At 40.6% G+C, this 20,975-nt stretch overlaps 2 protein-coding genes across 6 annotated transcripts in view; one reads left to right on the top strand and one right to left on the bottom strand.

Annotated features, from left to right (window-relative positions):
• The window catches only part of MYO7B (myosin VIIB), a 44,452-nt gene extending 34,454 nt beyond the window's left edge, over positions 1-9,998 (top strand). The window contains exons 39-48 of the mRNA XM_032193591.1: positions 983-1,138; positions 3,349-3,454; positions 3,590-3,703; positions 4,589-4,676; positions 5,821-5,927; positions 6,291-6,476; positions 7,252-7,368; positions 8,196-8,279; positions 9,006-9,125; positions 9,915-9,998. Coding sequence (XP_032049482.1) covers positions 983-1,138; positions 3,349-3,454; positions 3,590-3,703; positions 4,589-4,676; positions 5,821-5,927; positions 6,291-6,476; positions 7,252-7,368; positions 8,196-8,279; positions 9,006-9,125; positions 9,915-9,998 — 1,162 coding nt within the window. The remainder of the gene's footprint in view (positions 1-982; positions 1,139-3,348; positions 3,455-3,589; positions 3,704-4,588; positions 4,677-5,820; positions 5,928-6,290; positions 6,477-7,251; positions 7,369-8,195; positions 8,280-9,005; positions 9,126-9,914) is intronic.
• LIMS2 (LIM zinc finger domain containing 2) overlaps positions 9,232-20,975 on the bottom strand; it is a 36,785-nt gene continuing 25,041 nt past the window's right edge. For all 5 annotated transcript variants that reach the window (XM_032193606.1, XM_032193607.1, XM_032193603.1 and 2 more), the window contains exons 5-10: positions 19,554-19,703; positions 18,566-18,716; positions 17,660-17,752; positions 16,767-16,815; positions 16,505-16,580; positions 9,232-15,699 (exon numbers count right to left, since the gene is read on the bottom strand). In XM_032193606.1, the coding sequence (XP_032049497.1) occupies positions 15,552-15,699; positions 16,505-16,580; positions 16,767-16,815; positions 17,660-17,752; positions 18,566-18,716; positions 19,554-19,703 (667 nt within the window). In that variant the 3' untranslated portion in view covers positions 9,232-15,551. The remainder of the gene's footprint in view (positions 15,700-16,504; positions 16,581-16,766; positions 16,816-17,659; positions 17,753-18,565; positions 18,717-19,553; positions 19,704-20,975) is intronic.

Raw genomic sequence — 20,975 nt, 5'->3', positions numbered from 1 at the left:
TCATTCAGTGTTTTGAGAGGTGGAGAAAATGCTTGCAAAGTGGCTATTTCCATATATTTTCTTTAGAACAGCCACAGCAACAAATCTTATCCTTCCCAGGCTCCTGCCCTGTGGACCATGTCCTGCTCTCAAACAGACACAAACACCACTGATCTATAGAGTATAAATGGGATTAAAATAGTGTTTCTTCACCTGCAAAACTGGAAAAGTAAATGGGAATAAAGAAGCCAGGACCTCTTTATTCTGCAGAGTCCTGATGCCAATTTAGAGACAGACCTACTGGCTTTCCCAAGCAACACCACTTAGCATTTTGGAGCAATCCCTGGGACACAGATGAAGTGTGTTCTGCTCCTGGCTTTGAAAGCAGAATCACTGACCACCTACAGAGTCTTACTGATTAGGGTGAGATGCCAGAAGAACTTTGGCTAGCAAATTTCACAGACCCAAAGGCTGGAGGAACTGTCATTTTTAAGAGCTGTAACTACCTCACTACACGATGTCATCTGCTTGCTCATTTTTCAGAAGAGAAACACATGTAAGGGAAAGTAAATTGCAAGCAAAGTGCTTGTGTTCTGAAAAAACCTGCCCAGCACAGAGGGCAGGTGAATAAAAACACTTGATAAAACATAATCCAAACAACTGTGAGCTTGAACAGTAAATTGACAGTGGTTTTCGCAGGGAATAGCACCAAGGTCATGGCTGCCAAGATGACTGTTAAACTGGAGCTTGTATTTATTCATGAGATTTGCAACTACTGCAATACTTATCAGCCAGGATTTAGCATTACCTTCACATACAGGCTGTGGTTGTTGCACAGAGAATGGCTGTCAGCTCCTGTGCGGAGCCTCTGTTGATTTGCAGCTCTCTGCTGAATGCCACCATGTGCCATGATGGGAGTGTGTTTCTCTTCCCTAAAGCTGGTGTGTGGTCAAAGGAAGAATTACGTGCAGCTCCAGCAGAACCATTTGCTTTGTGTTCACAGGTACAGCGTGACCAAGGGCTGGCAGCTTCTTTGGCTCTGCACCGGCCTGTTCCCACCCAGCAAGTCACTGCTAAAACACGCCCAGAAGTTCGTGGAGACGCGTAAGAAAGAGCCACTGGCCATGGAGTGCAGTCGGAGGATTCAGACAGTGATGAGGTACACAGTCCTAGATATAGCCAATCCCAAATGTTCAAACATCATGAATCGGGTGCCAGAAAATCACATGGACCAAAACAGCAATACTCATACTTTCCTTTCTCTCTGTACATCTTTTTCTTTGAAATAGTCACTGCTTTTAATTGCCCTAGGGACTTTGAACCACTAAGAGAGGTCCATGTCACAATTTCACTCCTTTCTTTCAGTGTTAGCAACATTTCAAAAAAGTTGAACATTACACATAATCACTCAATTCCCATAGCTGGGCTATCCATGGGCAGATCCCTGCTGGGAAAAGATCAGTACAGTCAGTTTCTTTTCTTCGAAGAAACACAAATAAACCAAGCCCTGAGACTTCCATGGTTGTTCACACCAGGGCACTTCTCAGAGTGCTAAGCATTATCCTTGTCCTGGTGAGGGCTGGAGCAGCAGAGCGTCCAGCCCGTGGTGCTTCCCAAGCTCTGCAGCTCTGCATGATGGGTGCAATTCGGTGCAATGCAAGGGCCATCACTTCTATGTTGCTGGGAGTGGAAGCCACTTCACATGGCCATACGGCAGTGCAACTCCTTAGACAATGATGAGCTACAAGAATTAAAAGAAAAGTCTAGTAACGCAAACTGAAAGGAATTTGCTAACACAGTGGCTGCCCCCCTTGCAGTGGATGAGTTTTGGCACTGCTGGGGAAATGTCGCTGCACAATGAATGTGCCTTTGAGATGCATGAAAAAAATGCATGGCGAGGAATGCTATTCATTATTCTTTCCATGGAGAAGACTGAAAATTTCCCGCCTCCCCATATCATATGCTATTCATGCTCTAAGCCCTGGTGAGCTGTATAGAGCTTCTTTAGAGTGGTGAACCAGGGAGAGGAAAGCATAATGGACTATTTTGGAGGAGAGATCTTTTTGCTAAACTGCCCCAAATCTGGAGTCTGGGGGAGGGGAAGAGAAACAAAGACAAAATGTTGTTTTCTGAGAGCATTTGCTTTCCTGCACCCACACTTATTTTTTCTCCTTATGAGTAACCTGCTTTTAAGAGGAGAGCAGACAGCTCAAAGGACTGACCTCCAATTACACAGAGTGAAAGCCAACTGAGCACTTAGGTACACCTTTTCCTCCACAAACACAAAGCTTTACTGCTTCATCCCCAGACTCCTGGCCAGGGAAACAGAGCATTCTGATGGGTGTTAAGCAGGTATTTCTTTGGCAATGAATTCCTAGCTGAGTTTGCAAGGGAAGATGGTCCTATGCCTCCAGCCCAGCTGCTGCACATCCTTGGTCTCCTGTGGCCTCCCGTTGCAGCATGGCCAGGAATAGATGACAGAGTCCACGCTCCATACAGAGCCTGTGCAGTACCAGAACACATACTGTTCAACTTGGGTTTACAGTCAGGTTTTCCTTCTCCAACTGCTACTTTATTTATTGGGGAAAAAAAGTGTTTCCAAAACTACACAACAAAAGCTGGATGTCAGACTAAGCTCTCTTCATAAGAGCTTGACTCCATGTGAGAGAAGAGCTTGGTGCAGAAAGCTACAGTATGTAACATCTCCCAACAGCCTGCCCTATGCCACTGGGGACAGGAAAAGACCAGCCCTGGAAGGTAACGTGCTAGGCTTGTCCTCACTTTAACCATGACAAGGCTTTTGCATGACTGCTACTCTAGGCCCAGTTCCTCTGGTTAAAGGACAGCTCTGTTCTGAGATACAATTTCAATGATCTGGGACTGTGCAGCTTCACATCTCACAAGTCAGTGATTACACGCCGGTTCTTATATAAGACATAATGCTTAGAGCAGCTGTCCAAGCTTTTCCAGTACTTGTATCCTGAGCTGTAATATTCATTTTGTATCTGTATGCAAATTTTTTTAGCTGATGCAAGAGTTAAAATAAAATGGCCACTATCTTCACACTTCAGAAAAAGTAAGGAAAACAGCTGCTGAATACACAGAAGGATTGCTGGTACTGGGTAGGAAGGTGCCTTATTCATACAGCCTCCTTGCAGAGTACAACAGCCTTGTAATATACATGCTAATAAGCTCCTCAGTTTTTGCTCCTAATACAATGAATTTGCAGTGGGGCAAAGGTCCATTAGAGCCCTCCCCATGTCACAGAGCTCAGCATTTTAAATGGAATCTGTTGTTTGGGAGGAACACTGTTTGACTCCTAAAACAACCAGCACTGATCTCTCTCATGTTGGTGGTGGTGTTTTCCAGGAATGGCTCCAGGAAGTGGGCACCTCATCCTGTGGAGGTTGAGGCCATCTTACAGAACCACACCAAGATCTCACACAAGATTTGCTTCCCCAATGAAACAGAAGAGGTGAGAACTTACTTGTTTTCCTGGCCTTGACCATTTTCCCAGCCATGATGTATTTAATCAGGAACAGGTTTCAAGATATTCAGTCTTCTTACTTGTTCCTCTCCTCTGTGTAACTGAAGTCTTGTTATCTCACAGACATTTGATGTGGGAACAAATACCAAAATCCGGACTCTGTGTCAGAACATCGCTTCCAAATTACAGCTGAGCTCCTGGGAAGGCTTCAGCCTCTTTGTCAAGATTGCAGACAAGGTAACTTTTCTCAGCTATGGCAGGGTAGCCAGGCTCCCTCTTCCTCTCTTACTTCTCCCTCAGGCCACCTAAGCAACCATATATGAAATGAAGCAACAGAGCCAGTCATTACTGCTTGTAATGACTGTCTTGCTGAAGGAATACAACCTAGTCTAGAAATTCTAGCACTTGACACTTGAGTCTCCTGAAGAAGCTGGATGGAGATGCAGAGTTTCTATCAGTCTACTGGTACACACGTGGTACTAAAGGCAGAGGACATAGCTTTTCTTGCAGCTGCTAGGATGGTAGCAAACTGCATGTTGCATGCTGCTGGATTCAACCTTTCTGTACTCAGGCTTTGCCCAAGAGATGCACTGTATATCTGCAGTACTCACTAGTCTTAGGGAAAACAGTGGCTGACCAGCACCAGTCATTGCTCACTAGTTTCTCAAAACTTGCTTTCCCTAAAGTTTGGGTAGGCTGATTTGCTGAGGTCTCTTCTCTCTGGAACTGCTTGAAGACTGTGATCATGGCAAAAGCAATACTGAGTCCAAGCACAGGGAGTTTCTGATATGCTGTGTTCCCGAGAAGAAGAACCCAGTATCTGCCAATATTTTATTATGAGATCGCTAGGATGAGGTAGGCATCTTCAGCTTGACTTCAGTAAGGAGGTTGGAAGGAAAAAAGCAACAGAAAATGGAATAAACCTTCCCATATGAAACAGAAATCATGTAAGCCCTCCTTCTCCTGTTTCTCCACTTGTTTCCCCTTGCCTCTGTCTTTCCTGCTGTAATTGTGCTGTCTTGCTGTAGAAAGGGAAAGAAAATACCTGAGTATGTGGGCGCAGATAGTATTTTATAAAATCTACTAATCCTTTTCTGCCCTTCGTTGCTTGGCGTCTTCCAGGTGATCAGTCAGAATGAAGCAGACTATTTCTTTGACTCGCTAAGGCAGGTGACAGACTGGAACAGGAGGAATAAACCAGTGAAAGATGGTAAGGGGAGTGCCAGCATGACAAGAACCTGTGTGAAATGATGTGTTGAACTGGAAAAGCAGCAAATTTACCCAGTAGGATTTATCCCATCTTGCCAAATGTGTGACAAGTTTGTCTTACTACCATTTTTGTTTGTACATACACAGTTCCTGCCTGCACCAGCATTAAGACCCAGTGACCTCATGCAGCCAGCCACTGGCTGTCAGAAACACCAGAATATCTTGTCTGAGGATCTCTGCATAAATTTTAAATTGGTACAAATTATTCCTTGACTTATTGCATCCAAAACACACATCTGGATGTACGCAAGTTAGATAGATTGATCCTGCTTATGATTCAAGGCTCATACATTGCCAGATCAGGGATCAGCCAATACATGTAAATAGGTTCTTTACAGTGTCATTCCCATTCCTTGGGTCATTAGAAAACTGCTGTCTGCATTACTACCTGGTGATAACCAGACCACAAGTTGTATTGCTAGAGGAATGTGTTTTTAGCATGAAAAAATATAACAGTAATGACAGCAATTCTTTCCACTTCACCCACAGGCATAACTTACGTTTTGAAATCCGCAGCAAACTCAAGCTCCCCTCAAATTTCATACTTGTTGACCCTGACCTTTGCTTATTTCAGGACAGTGAGGTTCAACTTCCAGAAGCACTAGGTATCTAAGACTTTCTAGCTTCCCTCCTCTCCCCACACCTGATGCAGCTGTTAGGATCTCTGAAAAACACAGCATAAAGATGTCAGTGCACTAAATCACAGTTCATTTCTGTAAACACATCCACTGGGGAATGTACCAGCATCACTGTAACAGAATTCACGTGTGCTGAACATCAGCAAATAGCTGTCACGAGCAGCAAGGAATACACGCTCATATTTTTGGGATCCTCAATTATTCATCCACCTCTGAAGAGTCTAATGCTGCACCTCAGATGCATGATGGGTGTCCAGGAACTCACAACTAGTCACAATTCCTTGGCCATCTAAAATGTCCTTTTCTGTGCTGTTTTTTGTTGTTGTTTGTAACTTTGTTGTTATTAAAAGCAGAACTGTATTTCCGAAGAAGCTCACAACTGGAGTTCCACTCACTGTGGAACTCTACAGTGATACAGAGGACAATGACAAGATGTTGTTTCCCTAGGGGCTGCTATGTCTGTGGCTTATGAAGTGTACTTCATGAGAAAGCTGTGGTTGAACGTAACTCCTGGGAAAGACCTGAAAGCTGATTCAATTTTTCATTACCACCAGGTAACCAGCTCCCTAAAGTGTAAATGTATCAGCAATAAGCCAAGAAATACTCCTGAAAAAGTAAGCCTGACGGAGTATTACCCTCTCACTCACTGGGGAGCACAGTTCAGACTCCGAAGCAGATTTATGTTCTAGTGTTCATACCTTAGCTGTACAGTTATGTGAAGAGCACAGCTCCTTAATCTAATTGTTCCTTGGACATGCCCATTTTCCTCCATGACTGTATGGAGAAACTCCAGAAGGAGCCAAAAGTTCTTGGAATGCGCTTGGTGAGACCCACACCCTGACCTCACAGTTTTATTATGCATAAGTCAGTGTTTGCTTCAGCCCTTTCTATCTGGATTCAGAGCGTGTCTCTTCCAGGAGTTGCCAAAGTACCTCAGAGGCTACCACAAGTGTTCCAAGGATGAAGCTGTCCAGCTGGCAGGGTTGATTTATAAAGTGCGCTTTAACAATGACCGCACACAGTTGGCAGTCATCCCCAAAATCCTGAAGGAGCTGGTGCCAGAAAATCTGCTCCGAGCAATCTCAACAGATGAGTGGAAGAAGGTAAGAAATAGCACTTCTTAAGGCTTTTGTTATTCTTACTACTTTGATAGAGCTTTATGAGAGAAGAAATACATCAATCCGCACTACTTTTTTGATTTGAATCTTTGAAAGCACTGTAGAGTGATGCTGTTTTGCCACTTATGATCCAGATGTAGTCATCATTTCTACCAAACCTCTGAAAGATATCTGCATGCCTGGGACTGCTTTGAGATGTGCATTTTTCTTGGAGATATTAATCTCTTTTCTATGTCCAGAAGAAGAGTTAGATATTGAAAGTCAGTGATGGGCCTGGTGATTTGAGGACCTTGTAAAGAAACAGAAAATTAAGACATGCTAAATATTTAAAAGGTTGGCTAGCAAATCAGTGACCTTGCACTCTGTACATGCTACTCACAGCAAAAGGCTCTTTGCTTCACCAAAAGACAAGAAAGCTTCAGCACATACTTCATAAACAGAGGGAGGGACCCCCTAAATGTTTCAGTATAAAATGAGATTTATGTCTGCTGGGAACACTAGTATCGCCCCTCTGCCCTGGAATCTGTTCCCTTGAGCTCTTGGACTTCCTTCACACAACTCATTAGTAAGAAACACTGTGGAGGTTCTGGTTCTACTTTGCCCCATGGCATGGTAGGCGACTGATTTTCATGGTCTTCTGTTGCTGTGGGCACAAGACTGACCTTGCAGATGGTCTGATGCCTTCTCTAGTGCTAATGCTAGACAGTGGAAATCTGCCTGTCTCCAGCTGACTAGGCTGTGTGTCCTTTCTTCTAAACAGAGCATTATTGCAGCATATAGCAAACATGAAGAAAAAACTGTGGACGAGGCCAAGATTGCCTTCTTGAAAATAATATACCGGTGGCCAACATTTGGATCAGCCTTCTTCGAGGTGAAGGTAGGTTTAAAGGCCTGTATGAACAGCTTTGGTAGTACACCAGCACTAGGAGATATGGACTGACCATAGTAAAGTACTATGTACTTTACATAGTAAAGTACTTCTGTGTGAGAATTCATTATAAAAGTGGGTTCCCATCATTCCCTGAGGAAAGCATGGTTCCTTGAAAGTGGGGAGATCAGTTCTTTATCTCTTCGGAACAATGCTTGTTACTTACTGGCTGTATTGTTCTGGTTCTGGAAGGGGCAGAACTGCCAAACGTAGGGGTACACTGCAAAGAAATCATGCTGCCATATGCACTGTTGAGGAAGGACCAATTGTAAGACACAGTGGTAGTACAACTACCATTATATCCAGTTGTAATACCCAATATCATGACTGCGTAGCAAATGGGGGTGGGGGGAAGAATTATGTAGATACTGTCTTGTCATTGTTCTCCACAACAAAATGCTGCCCAATCTCCTATTTCTGGGGTCTGACTCTCTGTGTACCTTTAGGGATCATTCCCCCTTTTTTACCTTTAATTTCTCCTCATTACGCTCCTACCAGACTAGTCTGCAACCAACCATTAGGTCCATTATTTCCTAGGCTGATAGTAGGCTTGATTCTGCTTTTACAGCAGTGAGTTACTTATCTCAAGTTATAATTATACACCCAAAAAAATCATCCTTAGCAATAGTTACATAATACTGAAGAACTTCAAGTTTCAGTGTTTATTTGGTAAAGAGAACAAGCAGTGCTGGGCGCCGTTACGTGTGTCACCACACCTAATACAGATAATTTTTTCACATTTTCTGTTTATTTTCTATTCTGTTGCTCATTTATAGCAAACCTCCGAGCCAAATTTCCCAGATATTGTGCTGATTGCAATCAACAAGCAAGGAGTCTCATTGATACATCAGAAGACAAAGGTAACAGTTGTTTCTCAAGAACCTAAACAAGGGTTTCACTGACACTCCTAATTTAGAGACAGCAACAGGACCTTCTCCTCAGTGTTAAAGAGGACAGAGTCCAGTCCCTCTACTCATTTTCTGCGACAAACTGAAGAAGATGTTATAGCCTCAGACCACTTCTTTGTAGTTTCTGCACTGAAAAGGTTACAGTGTAGAGTGTCTCTGAAAAAAGAGATGGTAATAATGATGGACCTACACAAAATGGTAGCATCAGGTTGATGGATACTATACTAGGGAGACTGCTTCAGTAAAATGCTCTGCAGGAAACACAAGCTATCTAAAAGATCATGTCAAATGATGGTGTTTGCCAGCCCTCTAACCTAGCCAAACTGGTCTTACCAAGTTCCCAGGCAAAAACATTTAGAAGTATCACTATTTGCTTTTCATAAGAGAATACATATCCAGTGAGTTTTAGGCTATTGTAAATATGATGGCAGCAGGCTATGGAAATATAAATAAATAAATAAATAAATAAACACATAATAAGAGGAAGTCTCTTAGAGTGATTAAGATTTAAGATGCATCTGCTTGGTGAGAATACCATATATCACTAGTGTGGATGCAAGACCTACCTTGATCCACTGCACAGAATGCTTTTGCTCTACAGGTTTTTGTATATAACAGCCTATATTCATTTGAGAAACATTGTACAATTCAGTTAAATCGGTTTGTTTCTCCTTACAGGAAATTTTAACAGTTTATCCCTTTAACAAAATCTCCAATTGGAGCAGTGGGAGCACATACTTTCACATGACAATAGGGAACCTGGTACGAGGAAACCGAATCTTATGTGAGACATCTCTGGTAAGAAGCGTTTTGTTAAATTACAGACAAGAGCCTCCTTTTTTTTTTTCCTTTAAATCCAGACCTGTTACAGAACGATGATGCCAAAACAGATCATTAAAACCAGTGCAGATACAAGAAACATTTACTGTTCATGTCAGTATAACTGCAGTTTAGAACCAGTTCAGTGCTATGCAATGCTATCTGATACAAAAAGCAAGCCACGGAAATGAGGAAAAATAGCCATTTCCCAAGTTTTTCCCATACATCAAAATCTCTCTGTTTGGGAAAAAGAAACGACTGCACTTATCCACAAAACTATGTAAGAGGACTTTCATCTTGTGTGGTTTAATCCGCTATACAATGACATCTTGTAAGATTTTCCTCTTTTAAATGAATGGTACCAACTCTTTAAGAACTGTTTTCAGACTGTTCAGACTCAGACAAACATAATTGTATTGATATTTAAAGGTAAAAGGTAAAATTGTGAAGAAAACCTTAAAACACTTAAGCTCTAACTTCTCTTACGGAAAACCTTGGATTCCAAAGTAAAAGATATCAAGCTATAGTGTCAAATCTTGGTTTGAATGACAAGGATATAACCTTGACAGTAGAGCTGTGCTTTTCTATATCCATGAAAGGAAGACTGGACGGAGGAATAGATAAATAATTATAAAACCAGCAATAGCTGTTGGTATAGACATCATCTATGCAGTGAAGTATCTAAGAAGGTCAAACAGAGAGGAAATGACAGTTATTTTTGCTTATGGGGCTATTTGAGAGACTTAAGACTTCTTTCTTTTCTGACAGGGTTACAAAATGGATGACTTGTTAACATCTTATGTACATGTGCTAATGAATGCTGTAAACAAGCAAAAGAGCCTCCCAGCCTGAAAGCAGAAACGGAATTCACGACCTACATCAGTGCCAAACTACCTGTAATTTCATCTACTAGAAGAAAAATTATTTTAAAAATATTAATCTTGCTGATCAGTTTTCTGATCACACACTGAATTTGAACTGTGCTGCTGAAATATTACAAGAAAAGCTCCAAGGAGCATGTGCTTTCAAATATCTTCAGCGCTTCTCTTTCTTAGGTGTAGTGTTAGAATTCCATTCAGTCTTTGGATTCAGAGAACATTTAGCTCTATTTTAATCTAATACTCCAGATCTCCTCCATTTTCAAAGACAGAGACACATTAACAGATTTTTTTTCTTTATGGAGAGAAGAGCCCCCTTAGTTTCCTACACTCTTACCAAATGCATAATTTGCAAATAAAGAATTAGAATTTCCTTCCTACTGGAAATTCTAAAAGTGGATAAATGTCCTTTAGTATAAGGATAATAGGACACCCTGAAAGGCAAGATAATGTTTTTAATCCTTTTACCACTAGATTATGTACTGAAGTTACAGTAGACTATGACAACCATTTACTGTCACGATATAAACGTCACTCCTGTGTGATGCTAAATTAGTGGGCTGTCCACTAGTTTATCACTGCCTTGGTTAAAGTAAGTAGTTTTCTTTCTCCAACAATTCATAAAACACTCAGAAACTAACAATTGCTTTCTACTCTTCAATTTCTATTAAGCATAAACTCTGAAATGGATCTGGATTTTGGGCCCATTACTTCTACTCAGTTGCTCCTATTTCAAGTTATAGATATGCTTAGTCAGTGCAAATTAGAACTGAAGAACTCAGTCTAACAGACATCTGTTGAAAGAGGCATATTTCTACTATATAGCAATGTTCTCAGCTTGGAGTTATGCAGACACTCATTCACAAGACAAGAATAGTAGAAAAGATCAAGCGAAATTAAAGCTGTTTCCTGCTTCAGGCACTGAGTGGTAATTTGACTCAGTGCTTGTTCACAGACCTTAGTAAAAACACAGCATTGGACCGTCAGGAACCAGAGCACATAAAGCATATGTACCGCAGTGACAGTAAGCCTGTCGCTATATAGATGCTCACCCCACCAGAGAACAAGCACCCATTCCTCAGTGACAAGCCCTCCTTTGCGTATGGTGAAACATAGACATGTCTTAAAGCATTTACACCAAGTTCCTTGAGACATGATCTGGCAGCACTGGAAAAGCAGCTCTGCTAGATCTCTCACTAATTTGCCAATGTATGCACAATGGTTCCCTTGTTTCCTCAGATGTGTGTGTGTACAATTCAAACGCTAAAGGGAGTTTTGTACATGCATGGCAGGGAAGAGCCCCATCCTCTTTGTGCATATAAATGAGTGCCACACTTGTCAGATAGTTGATCATTTTGCAAACAATTAGGTATTCCTGCTGTAATGTCCATTGCTGGCAATGGACACTTCTAAGACTAATGACTTTTGAGTTGTTTTGTCATCTTATGTCTGATCTGACTGTAAGTGAGAAGCATTCAATACTTCACCTGTACAAAAAAGAAATTTTGCATCCAAAATGTATTGTTTCTGGTTTTTAAATAAACTCTGAAGAAAATCAACCACAATGTCTTTTTCAACATGTAAAGTGAGTATTCACTCCAGATCGATGCAATTTAAACTGTCCACTACAGTCTGTAAATGATCATAGCACCTCATCTACTTTTCATATATGCAATACAAATTGTATGGCATAACCTCTAAGAGAATGATATCCCTTTTCTGCACATCTTCATCAATTATCACATCACCATTGAAGCAACACATCCAAAATGTAAATTCAACACAACATTGAATCAGATCTGGGCAATCCTCAGAGCTCCTCACGATGTGTAATGCTCCATTGGTCAGCACTGCAATTGTAAATGTACTATATGCAAATTGGTTTACTTTTCTGTGTGTGTGTGTGTGCAAAGATTTAAAATGTATTACAATTAACTTTATTACAAGAACACAAACAGGTATAGTATTACAGTATTTCAATCCACAGTCACATGTTAGGTTAGACAGTATAAGCAATGTGTGATAAAACAAGAGCTCCACACTGTGCAGAATCTACACTTATCATCAAGGCCTGAACCATGATTAATAGCTGCTAATTCCTTTACTCAGTCTGTGGCATCCTTAGCACTTAATGGTGCTTTACAGACTAGTGCAACTGCATTTATTACATTTGTCTGCAACCTATTCCTTCACCATCTAACCACTGATTTATAAGCGTCAGTCACATCATCTGATACAAAACACACAACATCTAGAAGTTCTCTGTACAGAAGGCTGAACATCTGCCTACATTGTACAGACTGTTGTGAGAATAAAGGCTGGGATGCAAACCCTAGATAGCAAATTAGTTTGCCATAAAGAAAGATAGCAAGTGATTAACATACCCTTTTAATACAAATAAGCTTCACATGCTGTGATTTTTAAAAGCATAACCATTTTCAAGTGTAGTCAGTGAATATTAGTCATTGTAATTCAGTATAAATATGAATGTAAACTATAAATGTATATAATGAGACAACAGCTTTTAGTCAGTATACACTTCTGAGCCAAATTCAGCCTTGATATAAATCTATGCTCTCCAGTGGTATGACACCTAGGATGAATTTGGTCAGAATGTCTATTTACAGCAATGAAAAAAGCATGCAGCTTATTTCTGACCAAGACCTTGCCTTTATTTAAAAAAAGTAATGTCAGCCTGTCAACACACTAGGCAGAATTTTAAAGTCTGCATTACCTTCTACTTATTTTCTAAAAAAACTAGACTCAAAAAGGTAGAGGGAAGATGCACTTCTTTGAAGTATTTATAATTATTTCTCCTACTCCCTCAATTCCACTGTCTCACAAAAGGTACAGCAATGTTAATTATTCCATCTCTGCACATGGCAGGATAAGACAGGTAATTGTGAAAAAATAATAATTTAAGAGATGCTATCAGATCGTCACAATATGCTACTTACAGAGATCAATGGCTATGATGATTTTTCCCTCCACTAATTTTGAGAAATGCTCTGAAGGGCAAAATCCGAATTGTAAAGAACTGAACAGCTTATGAAAGAAAATAATATCAATCAACTATCCTTTGAATGCTGAAGCATATTTGGTCTACTGAATTTCTAACATGAGACAAAGTGAGAGCACACACTAATTCTCTACTCGCAGTAGTAATTCCATTTGCCTCTACATGCATGCATTTTCCATTGCTGAACTTGAGTGGCCACTAAAAGAGTATTTCCTACTGCCAGCTAGTTAAACAGCCATTCTGCATGTACCAGTAAGCACACAGCTTTGTGTTCCTCCACCATTTTCCCAGGAAGCTGAGGACACACAGCTGCTCAGATTTGGCATTAGGTGTGGCCTGTGACTAAGGTTACAGGAACAGACCTCCACGCTTTATGCTGAGAAGAATCTGCATAACATAGTGAATTGCACCTACATCAGAAGTTTTGCACTTTACTGTGTCAACCAAATACCAAAGAATAGGCTTACAAGACCAGTCTTTTCAGTGGCCACATACTACTGCACTAAAAGACACGCTGTTCTTTGTGCCCTTAACTAAAAGACCATTTAAAGGCTAGTGAGAGAACAGGGACAAGTCACATGTTCTCCTAAAGCAGTGACAAAAGCAGCTACTATTAGTGTAATCTGCAGTGCACATTGGTCAGAAGACAACGCAGGAGTTCTACCATCAGATTAAAGCCTATCCCCTCATCAGTGTTACAATGGATGCAGTATACCCCAGTTAAGAGCTTATGGTAAATTAAGACAACAAAAAAGCAAAGCAGCTGAAGGAAATTGAATTAGGAAAGCCAGTATCTAAGAGATGGTGGGATTCTTACCTGCATAGAGTTAAGCAGGATTTCTCACCACTGCTATGACATATCGCTGGTGCAGTTTCATGGGTAGTGGCTACAGCCTGCATGTTAACAGCTATCAGTGCTTTAGCTATCACCTGGTGTAGATTCTGAGCAGAGTATGATGGCACTGAAGGCTATTCTAAGGCAGATAGTCTCCAAATATTCATGGAAAGGGATTCTCAGGTTGCTCATCTAAGTTCAGCAAAGGAAACCACAGGACATAACACCAAAGGTCTCAGTAGCCCACAGGTGGACTCAGAACAGCTCTGCTGATGGCTCACCCTTAAAGAAGTACTGAGAATGTTCAAGACCAGTACATTTCTCAGCACCTTAGGTTGTACTAGCAGAGGCAGTAGGACCACTGAAATTGCACCAGTGATAGGGAAAACTATGGAGCAGAAAGAAACTAGGAAGGAAAACAGTACTCTTAAGAGGTACAGATAGAGGTCTGAGGTCCTCTCTTTAAGTATGCTCAGATCTTAAGAAGAAAGTTGATGGGTAACTCTTAGTTGATTGAAAAAATTTAAGAAAAATATTTATTTTTTTCTCCATAAAATTGCATTTGCTATCAACTCTAAATATTAGAAATTCCGTCATGTAACTCTGCTTTCTGGATAGTGACCTAAGAGTATATTTTTGCCTTTCAAATAAAGTGAGAAGGACTGGATTTGAAACTGAAGCACTTAAATTAATGCCATATTATAAACTGGATTTCACCATGCAAAAGAACAACTACAGCTTTAGCCACACTGCCTCAAAAAACGTCAGCTGTGTCAGTGGACAGGACATGCTTTGTGTTGACCACTGGAAGCTCTGGTACCCATGATGTAGTAGAGAACAGACTGAGAAAAATGTAGTGTCAGTTTCTTAAAAAAAAATAATTGTCCTTTTCCATAGCCACCTCCTCCTAATGGAGAGCCCACTATTTTGAAGAGGCTGACTTGGCCTTGGTAACTGCAATCCTGTTACTGTTGAACAGGGAAGCAGCAAAGAAAACTTCTTCAGCTGCCTTATCATTGGTCCTGAGTCAGACAAGTAGGCAACATAGATGCCATCAAGTACAATAACTATTGGCTTCTGGGCTTAGTCAGTAAACCTGCAAACCAGAAGGATGGTACAGCATCCATACATGCTCAGGAGGAATCTGGACAATGCCTACTGCATCTTGCATGTAACAAGGAGTGACAGCTTTCAGAGTATTTGCCTGGATATTAAAAAAAAAAAGTCTTCACCCAGGGTAAGAAGAGAAATACTTATATTTTAACCCCCCCCAAAAAAAAAGAGCAAACCACATATTTCTTCCACCCCAACTCTCACCCAGTATTTCCAAATTCTTTAGACTATAGAGGACTGGAAAGAGAAGTACAGTTCAGTTGAGGAAGGAAAGATTGTGTACAGCTCAACAAAGGCAAAAAAAAAAGTTATTAGCAAATTAATAACCAGCCTGTAAACTGCTCTTTGTGCCAGTGTTAATAGAAAATTGCTTGAGAAAAGGGATAGTAAAGATGCAAGCCACGTTACCAGAAGCAGGGGAAGGTACTACTGATCTTTGGTTTCACTTGTTCTTAGTTCTTTCACTTGTTCTTAGTTCACTTGTTCTCTCTGAAGTCAATAGCTGCTGTGAGCAGCATCTAATGACTGTAAGAGTACAGTCACTAGGCTGACAGACCTGTTTAAGCAGAGTTTAAATCCAGAGCTTTGGGGTGTGCCTTCTTGGATGCCAGCTCCGACAACTTCTTCAGGCGTTTCTTCAGCTCCAGTGGGAATTTCTCATAGCATTTCTTGCATACAGGCTTCATGTCAAACTCCACAAACTTATTCCTTTAACAGAAAGAACAGAGGGCTATTAAAGCACTATTTTCAAACTATATCCCTGACTAAATTAAGTCTGCATGCATCTACATAAATGCAGCTGCTTGCTTTCTACTGCATTTGTAAAACACCTCACCTCCTTGTCTGGTCATGCAAGTATAAAGATCAGATTTTAATCATGGAATGAGGGCCTTTAGTATTGCTAGCTTAATAAGGAGCAAGATTTTGCTATGCATTTGTACTTAACAGCCTAGAATAACAATGTTATCTTGGAATGGAAATGGAAATGGAAAGGTCCCCTTTGTGATGAATTAGAGCTCCTTCATGTGCAAGACCGGTAGGGCCAATCCAGCATAGCTGGTTAAGGGGTTTGAACATTAGAAAATAAAATGCAGGATCACTTTGTTTTCTATTCCTCTTCTACATATTTGGGGTAACTATTCTGAAAGACAATGTTATGTTAATCTAAGCAATTGCAAGTACTGTCAGTGACAGGAGCATACAGACTAAGGAACCATGGAAGCTACAGGTATTTCAGGACAGGCGGTTACTTAAAGTTTAAAGCCTTCCTTCTGTAGAGCTGTTCAATCTTCTCACAGAACAGCTTCTTCCTTCATGAACAGATGGAAAATGAAGTAGAGAATACACTGAGTCCCAGTTCTGAAATCCAAGGGATTGAAAATACCCACTCCCACAGAGAAAAAACATCACTGCTCAGTGGGTCAGTAGTACATTGCCCTTCAGAGGGGCACTGGCTCATGGCACCCCAAAGCTGATACCCTGCCTCAGGGGCAAACTATAAACACTGACTTACTTCAGTGTAAGCTTGATGTTGCAGGTGGAGCAGGAGAAGCAATTCACACACCAGGCCTTGTTAAGAGCTGATACCACTGCAAAAGCAAAAGCACAGAATAAAAGGAAACTGCCAGATTATTTGAATTCAGATTTGTATCCAAATTCAAATGAGGCCAGATGTGTAAAGAAACACTGGTGCCTTGCAACTGTGGGATTGCAACAGCTGCACTAACAAATAGAAAAGGGACAGCGACCCAAAACAAGTAGGGAACAAATCTTACCATCTCCCTCTATCACGTGGCTGCAGTTGTAGCAGACGTCGCCAAAGAGCTACACAGCAGAAGAAATAAGAACAGGAACTCATGTTACTGACTACTCATGCTCCCCAAATCACACAGCTGGTGGGAACACTAAATTCTACCTAGTGAATTACCAGACATTGCAGTGGCCCCCAAATATACCAATTTAAGTCTTCTGAATAACTTTTCATACACTTGCCAAATTTTCCATGTTCATTTGGATCTCATACTACTAAATACTACAAGACCTTTTTTGTTGATGCCTCACACTCTACCACTGTTATGTGATCTTAAAGTCCCGTACATGGGACAATTTGAGTATTACAGGATCTGTAAAGTATGATACTCATTGAAGACAAACATCTCCTGATGTTAAAACTGTAAACACCAAAACAAAACCTAGAGCTACTTTCAAAATGGTAACACTTAACTCTTACAAAAGAAAGAGACTAACTTATCTGAGAGAAGAAAATAACAAATTCATAGCTGCCCACTGTCATCATACAGAAAAAATACATTCGTATTGACTGGTGAAACATACTTTTCTTACATGTTAGACAGCACAACAAAAATCTCAGGCCCACAGAAGTCAGTAATTAACAAAGAAGTCCATACAAATAGCTTTGGAGTAGAATTAAAGGGATTTTAATTGCTACGTATAGTCAGTATTTCTTCTCTCAATGGAACAAAGAAAAGTGAAACTCCACAAGACATTTCTATTCTGTTCTCAATATCACTTTTCACATCTACCAAGAAAACCTATTTTTTTCAGTTAAATCTCATTAGTTTCTTAATACTATGTGCCTCTACAAATTGAGATTAAAAAGCATTCGGCAGCCAGAGTGTGTGCCTACAGAATAGATGGCAGAATTTACCTGGTTATAATGAGTTTCACAATAAGCCAGTCCTTTTTTCTCATAGTGTCGGTGCCCCAGGAATGGCTTCTCACATTTGGCACAAACAAAATGCTGTGAAAGAAAGAAGACACTCAGTGGCAAGCAATATGACTTTTCCATCACCAGGGAAAAATTAGCATAGGTACTGTTCTGGCTGCAAATCATAGCTCAGTAGAGGAGACTTAATGATTTAATAAAACTGGGACTGGAAATTATGCAAGTGAGAAGAAAGAGGAAATATTTAGTCTGTTATTAGTAACTAAGAATTACATTAAAGATAAGTAGAACACTTGCTGAAAGGGAATCACATTGTGTCTATACTGATAGACTTGTGAAATATTATCTTGCTTGTTTCGGAGAAAAGAAACAGGAACATAAAATAGGGTTGGTATGAATGCAGTCCAAATGAACAGTAGCATCTCTCTCACAGTTCAGCCTTGGGAAGTTTGTCACCAAAAACATAAATTAATACAAAACTTCAGAGCAAGCTGAGACAACTCAGCTGAAAGTTATAGAAAAAATGACCTGAAAAGGTAAGAATTGCACTGCTTTTACCTACATTACAAATTCTAACATTGTAACAAACCTTCTAACTAGGCGTGGAAAGAATGTATGTTAGTATATCCAAGTAAGTAATTATTTAAATTTGTTAGTAAGTAAATGCTATTTTGTGAACCATATTCTGCAGGAAGTTTTGCAGTGCAATTCTGATGAACCTGCTATACTCATTCACTCACATAAGGTGAAGACAATCTGAAATATAAGCAATTGCTTCCTGTCTAATTCTTATGTTACACATCATGTAATCATCCACAGCTTCCAAACAGTGCTAGTCCTCTTCCAAAATGGTTCCTGAAGGATATTTCAGATTCAGAGAAGCCTCACCTCAACATGCCATTGCTTTCCCAGAGCATTGACCACTCGTCCCTCAATGGGCCTGCGGCACGCTCCACAGATGGGGATTCCCATCTTGTCATGGCAGGGCAGGCAATACAGTTCTCCCTTCAGTTCCCGGGCCTCAGCAGTCAACTCCTTCCTGAAAACACAAATGCGTCCCTGAAGTCAGAACACCAAGTGAAGCTCCTTAAAGCCTGAGATGATATCTTGGAAGACTAAGCTTGAAAGTTAATATATTTTGGCAATGTTCATGCTGTAAATACTGCATCATTAAATTCAGCTAGCGAAATACAGCTATTGTTGACTGTTTTTTTTCTAAATTTTCTTTCTCAGGTTGCTAGATAAGAGAACACACATGGATTATCATGTTTCCAGCTAGATACTCTGGCAGAAATAATGAGGTGCACTCACATGCAATGATATTGTGTCACACAAAGACTCAAGTTTCTTTGAATGGGATAGCTCAGGTAAAAGGACTATTCCAGCAGTGGTCAGCAGCAACCAATTTACCTTATTCCTCAGCACTGTTACCCATACAAGGGCAGTACAAAGCTCTCTGAGAAGTATCTTATGTCAGACAGGTATCAGCATGGTAATAATAGACTGTGCCAGAAGATAGACACACCTCTCCAAAACTTTCTTTTTCCACCTATCCAGAAATGCAAAATGGAACTATTTTGAGTAGACTGGTAGCAGCTATCTTTGTACAGCACTTTGATTATAATCTGCACACAGCCTTTGATGTAAGTTCACACCAAGGAACTGTTATCATTTTCACTACAGGACAGAAGAACAACAAACAGAAAAACAAAACTGCAGTTCTGGCCTTTCCCAATGTCTTCATATTTCCTCAAATAATTTCTGTTTGTTCAACAGTGTGAAGGCAGTAAAGTTTAGGCCTTGGAAAGGGCTGCATTGCTGACTGCACTGTTTGTCTCTCTTCTTTGTCGTCAGGGTTTAGAATACAAAAACATACCCACAGTGAGTGCAGTTGAAGTGATCTGGATGGTAGGAATCATTCCTAAACATCAGCGGCTGCTCATCAATTATCAGATGGCACTTCTGACAGATGTACTTGCCCAAGCCCTTAGCTTTTTCACGGTTATGGCATGGCCTGCACAGATGCCTGGTTAACAGAGGAAAGAAAGAAAACATTAGGAAATTCTTCCTCCTAAAAAAAATGTATACTGCATGCTGTAAGATGTACTTTATGTAACAGGAGAAATATCTTCTGAGGTAAGACTGAACATCATTTAGTTTAGTATCCTGTCTGTCACACCAGTTGCACAGAAAATAATATGCAGATAGAACAGTCTCCAAGCTATATTTCCTCAGAACACTCCTCCAACAGTCCCTGACTTATATACCATATTATAGATGTTCCACATCTACCGTCACCTGACAGTTTTCCAGGTAGTCCTTCCAGCTCTTCTAGATCCAATCCTTTCTGAGAGGTGGACAAGGAAAGGTGGCAACATCCTCTCTCTGTTAATAACTATGGCATCCAGCCATATCAGAGGCATTACAGGACTGGGGGAAGGGGAGGGGGGAAAGTTGAGGAATGATAATTAAAAACTATTAAACCACAGCACATTGCTCGAATGCCTTTACCATGGCTGAGTTCCTTAGTTTTCAATAGCTAGGACAAACAAGAAGCTATTGAATCCTAGCTCCTCTGTCCTAAGTTTTAATAAAAAAAAGAACTATGCAGTTTTAAGTGGCAAACGTAACTATTTCCATCTCTTGTTCTAAAACATATTATAAGCACAGCCCTGAACAGGCAGATAAGCCAAATTTGTGGCAGTAAAACTTGGGGAAAGGCATAAAAGGGACTTTGGTAAAGGCTGAAGGAATCTAGCAGTTTTATCTCAATTGCTTAGAAGCTCAGAGAAGAAACTGTTCAGTTTATTTGCCTACTGCTCTAGCAGCAGTGCTGCAGGCTGGGAAGAGTTTATGGTAAAACAAAAATGAGAGAGGAATGAGTTCTGCTGGTTTCACAATCACAAAACAGAGATCCTGCTTACTTCCTTTCACAGTATCACTATGAGAAACTCTGAGAACTACAGGTCATTCTCAACAGACACCAGACAAAAGGAAAAGTTCGAACGGAAAGGGCGGATTTATGGCTGAGATGGTGGGTTCACTGCAGGGCCCCTTCCAAAATTCTCGTATGATGAGTCCCTTACCCTTAGATCTGTAAAATGGGGATCAGGATACAACACAGATGTTGTTGTGAGACGTCAAACATTTGTGACCCTCAGCTGGCAGGCGCCTGTCTAAGTGCTAAGTATCATTATTATTCTCTCCAAATCTGAGCCCTCCTGTCAGCAAGAGTTTCTCTCCAGGGCTGGAACTACTGTCTGCCCAGACGGAGTCCAGAAAAAGCAGACAGCATCCC

The sequence above is a fragment of the Aythya fuligula genome, chromosome 9 (assembly GCF_009819795.1).
Source record: "Aythya fuligula isolate bAytFul2 chromosome 9, bAytFul2.pri, whole genome shotgun sequence".
NCBI lineage: Eukaryota > Metazoa > Chordata > Aves > Anseriformes > Anatidae > Aythya > Aythya fuligula.
The sequence above is the reverse complement of the archived record's forward strand: the minus strand, read 5'-3'. Positions and strand labels throughout refer to the sequence as shown.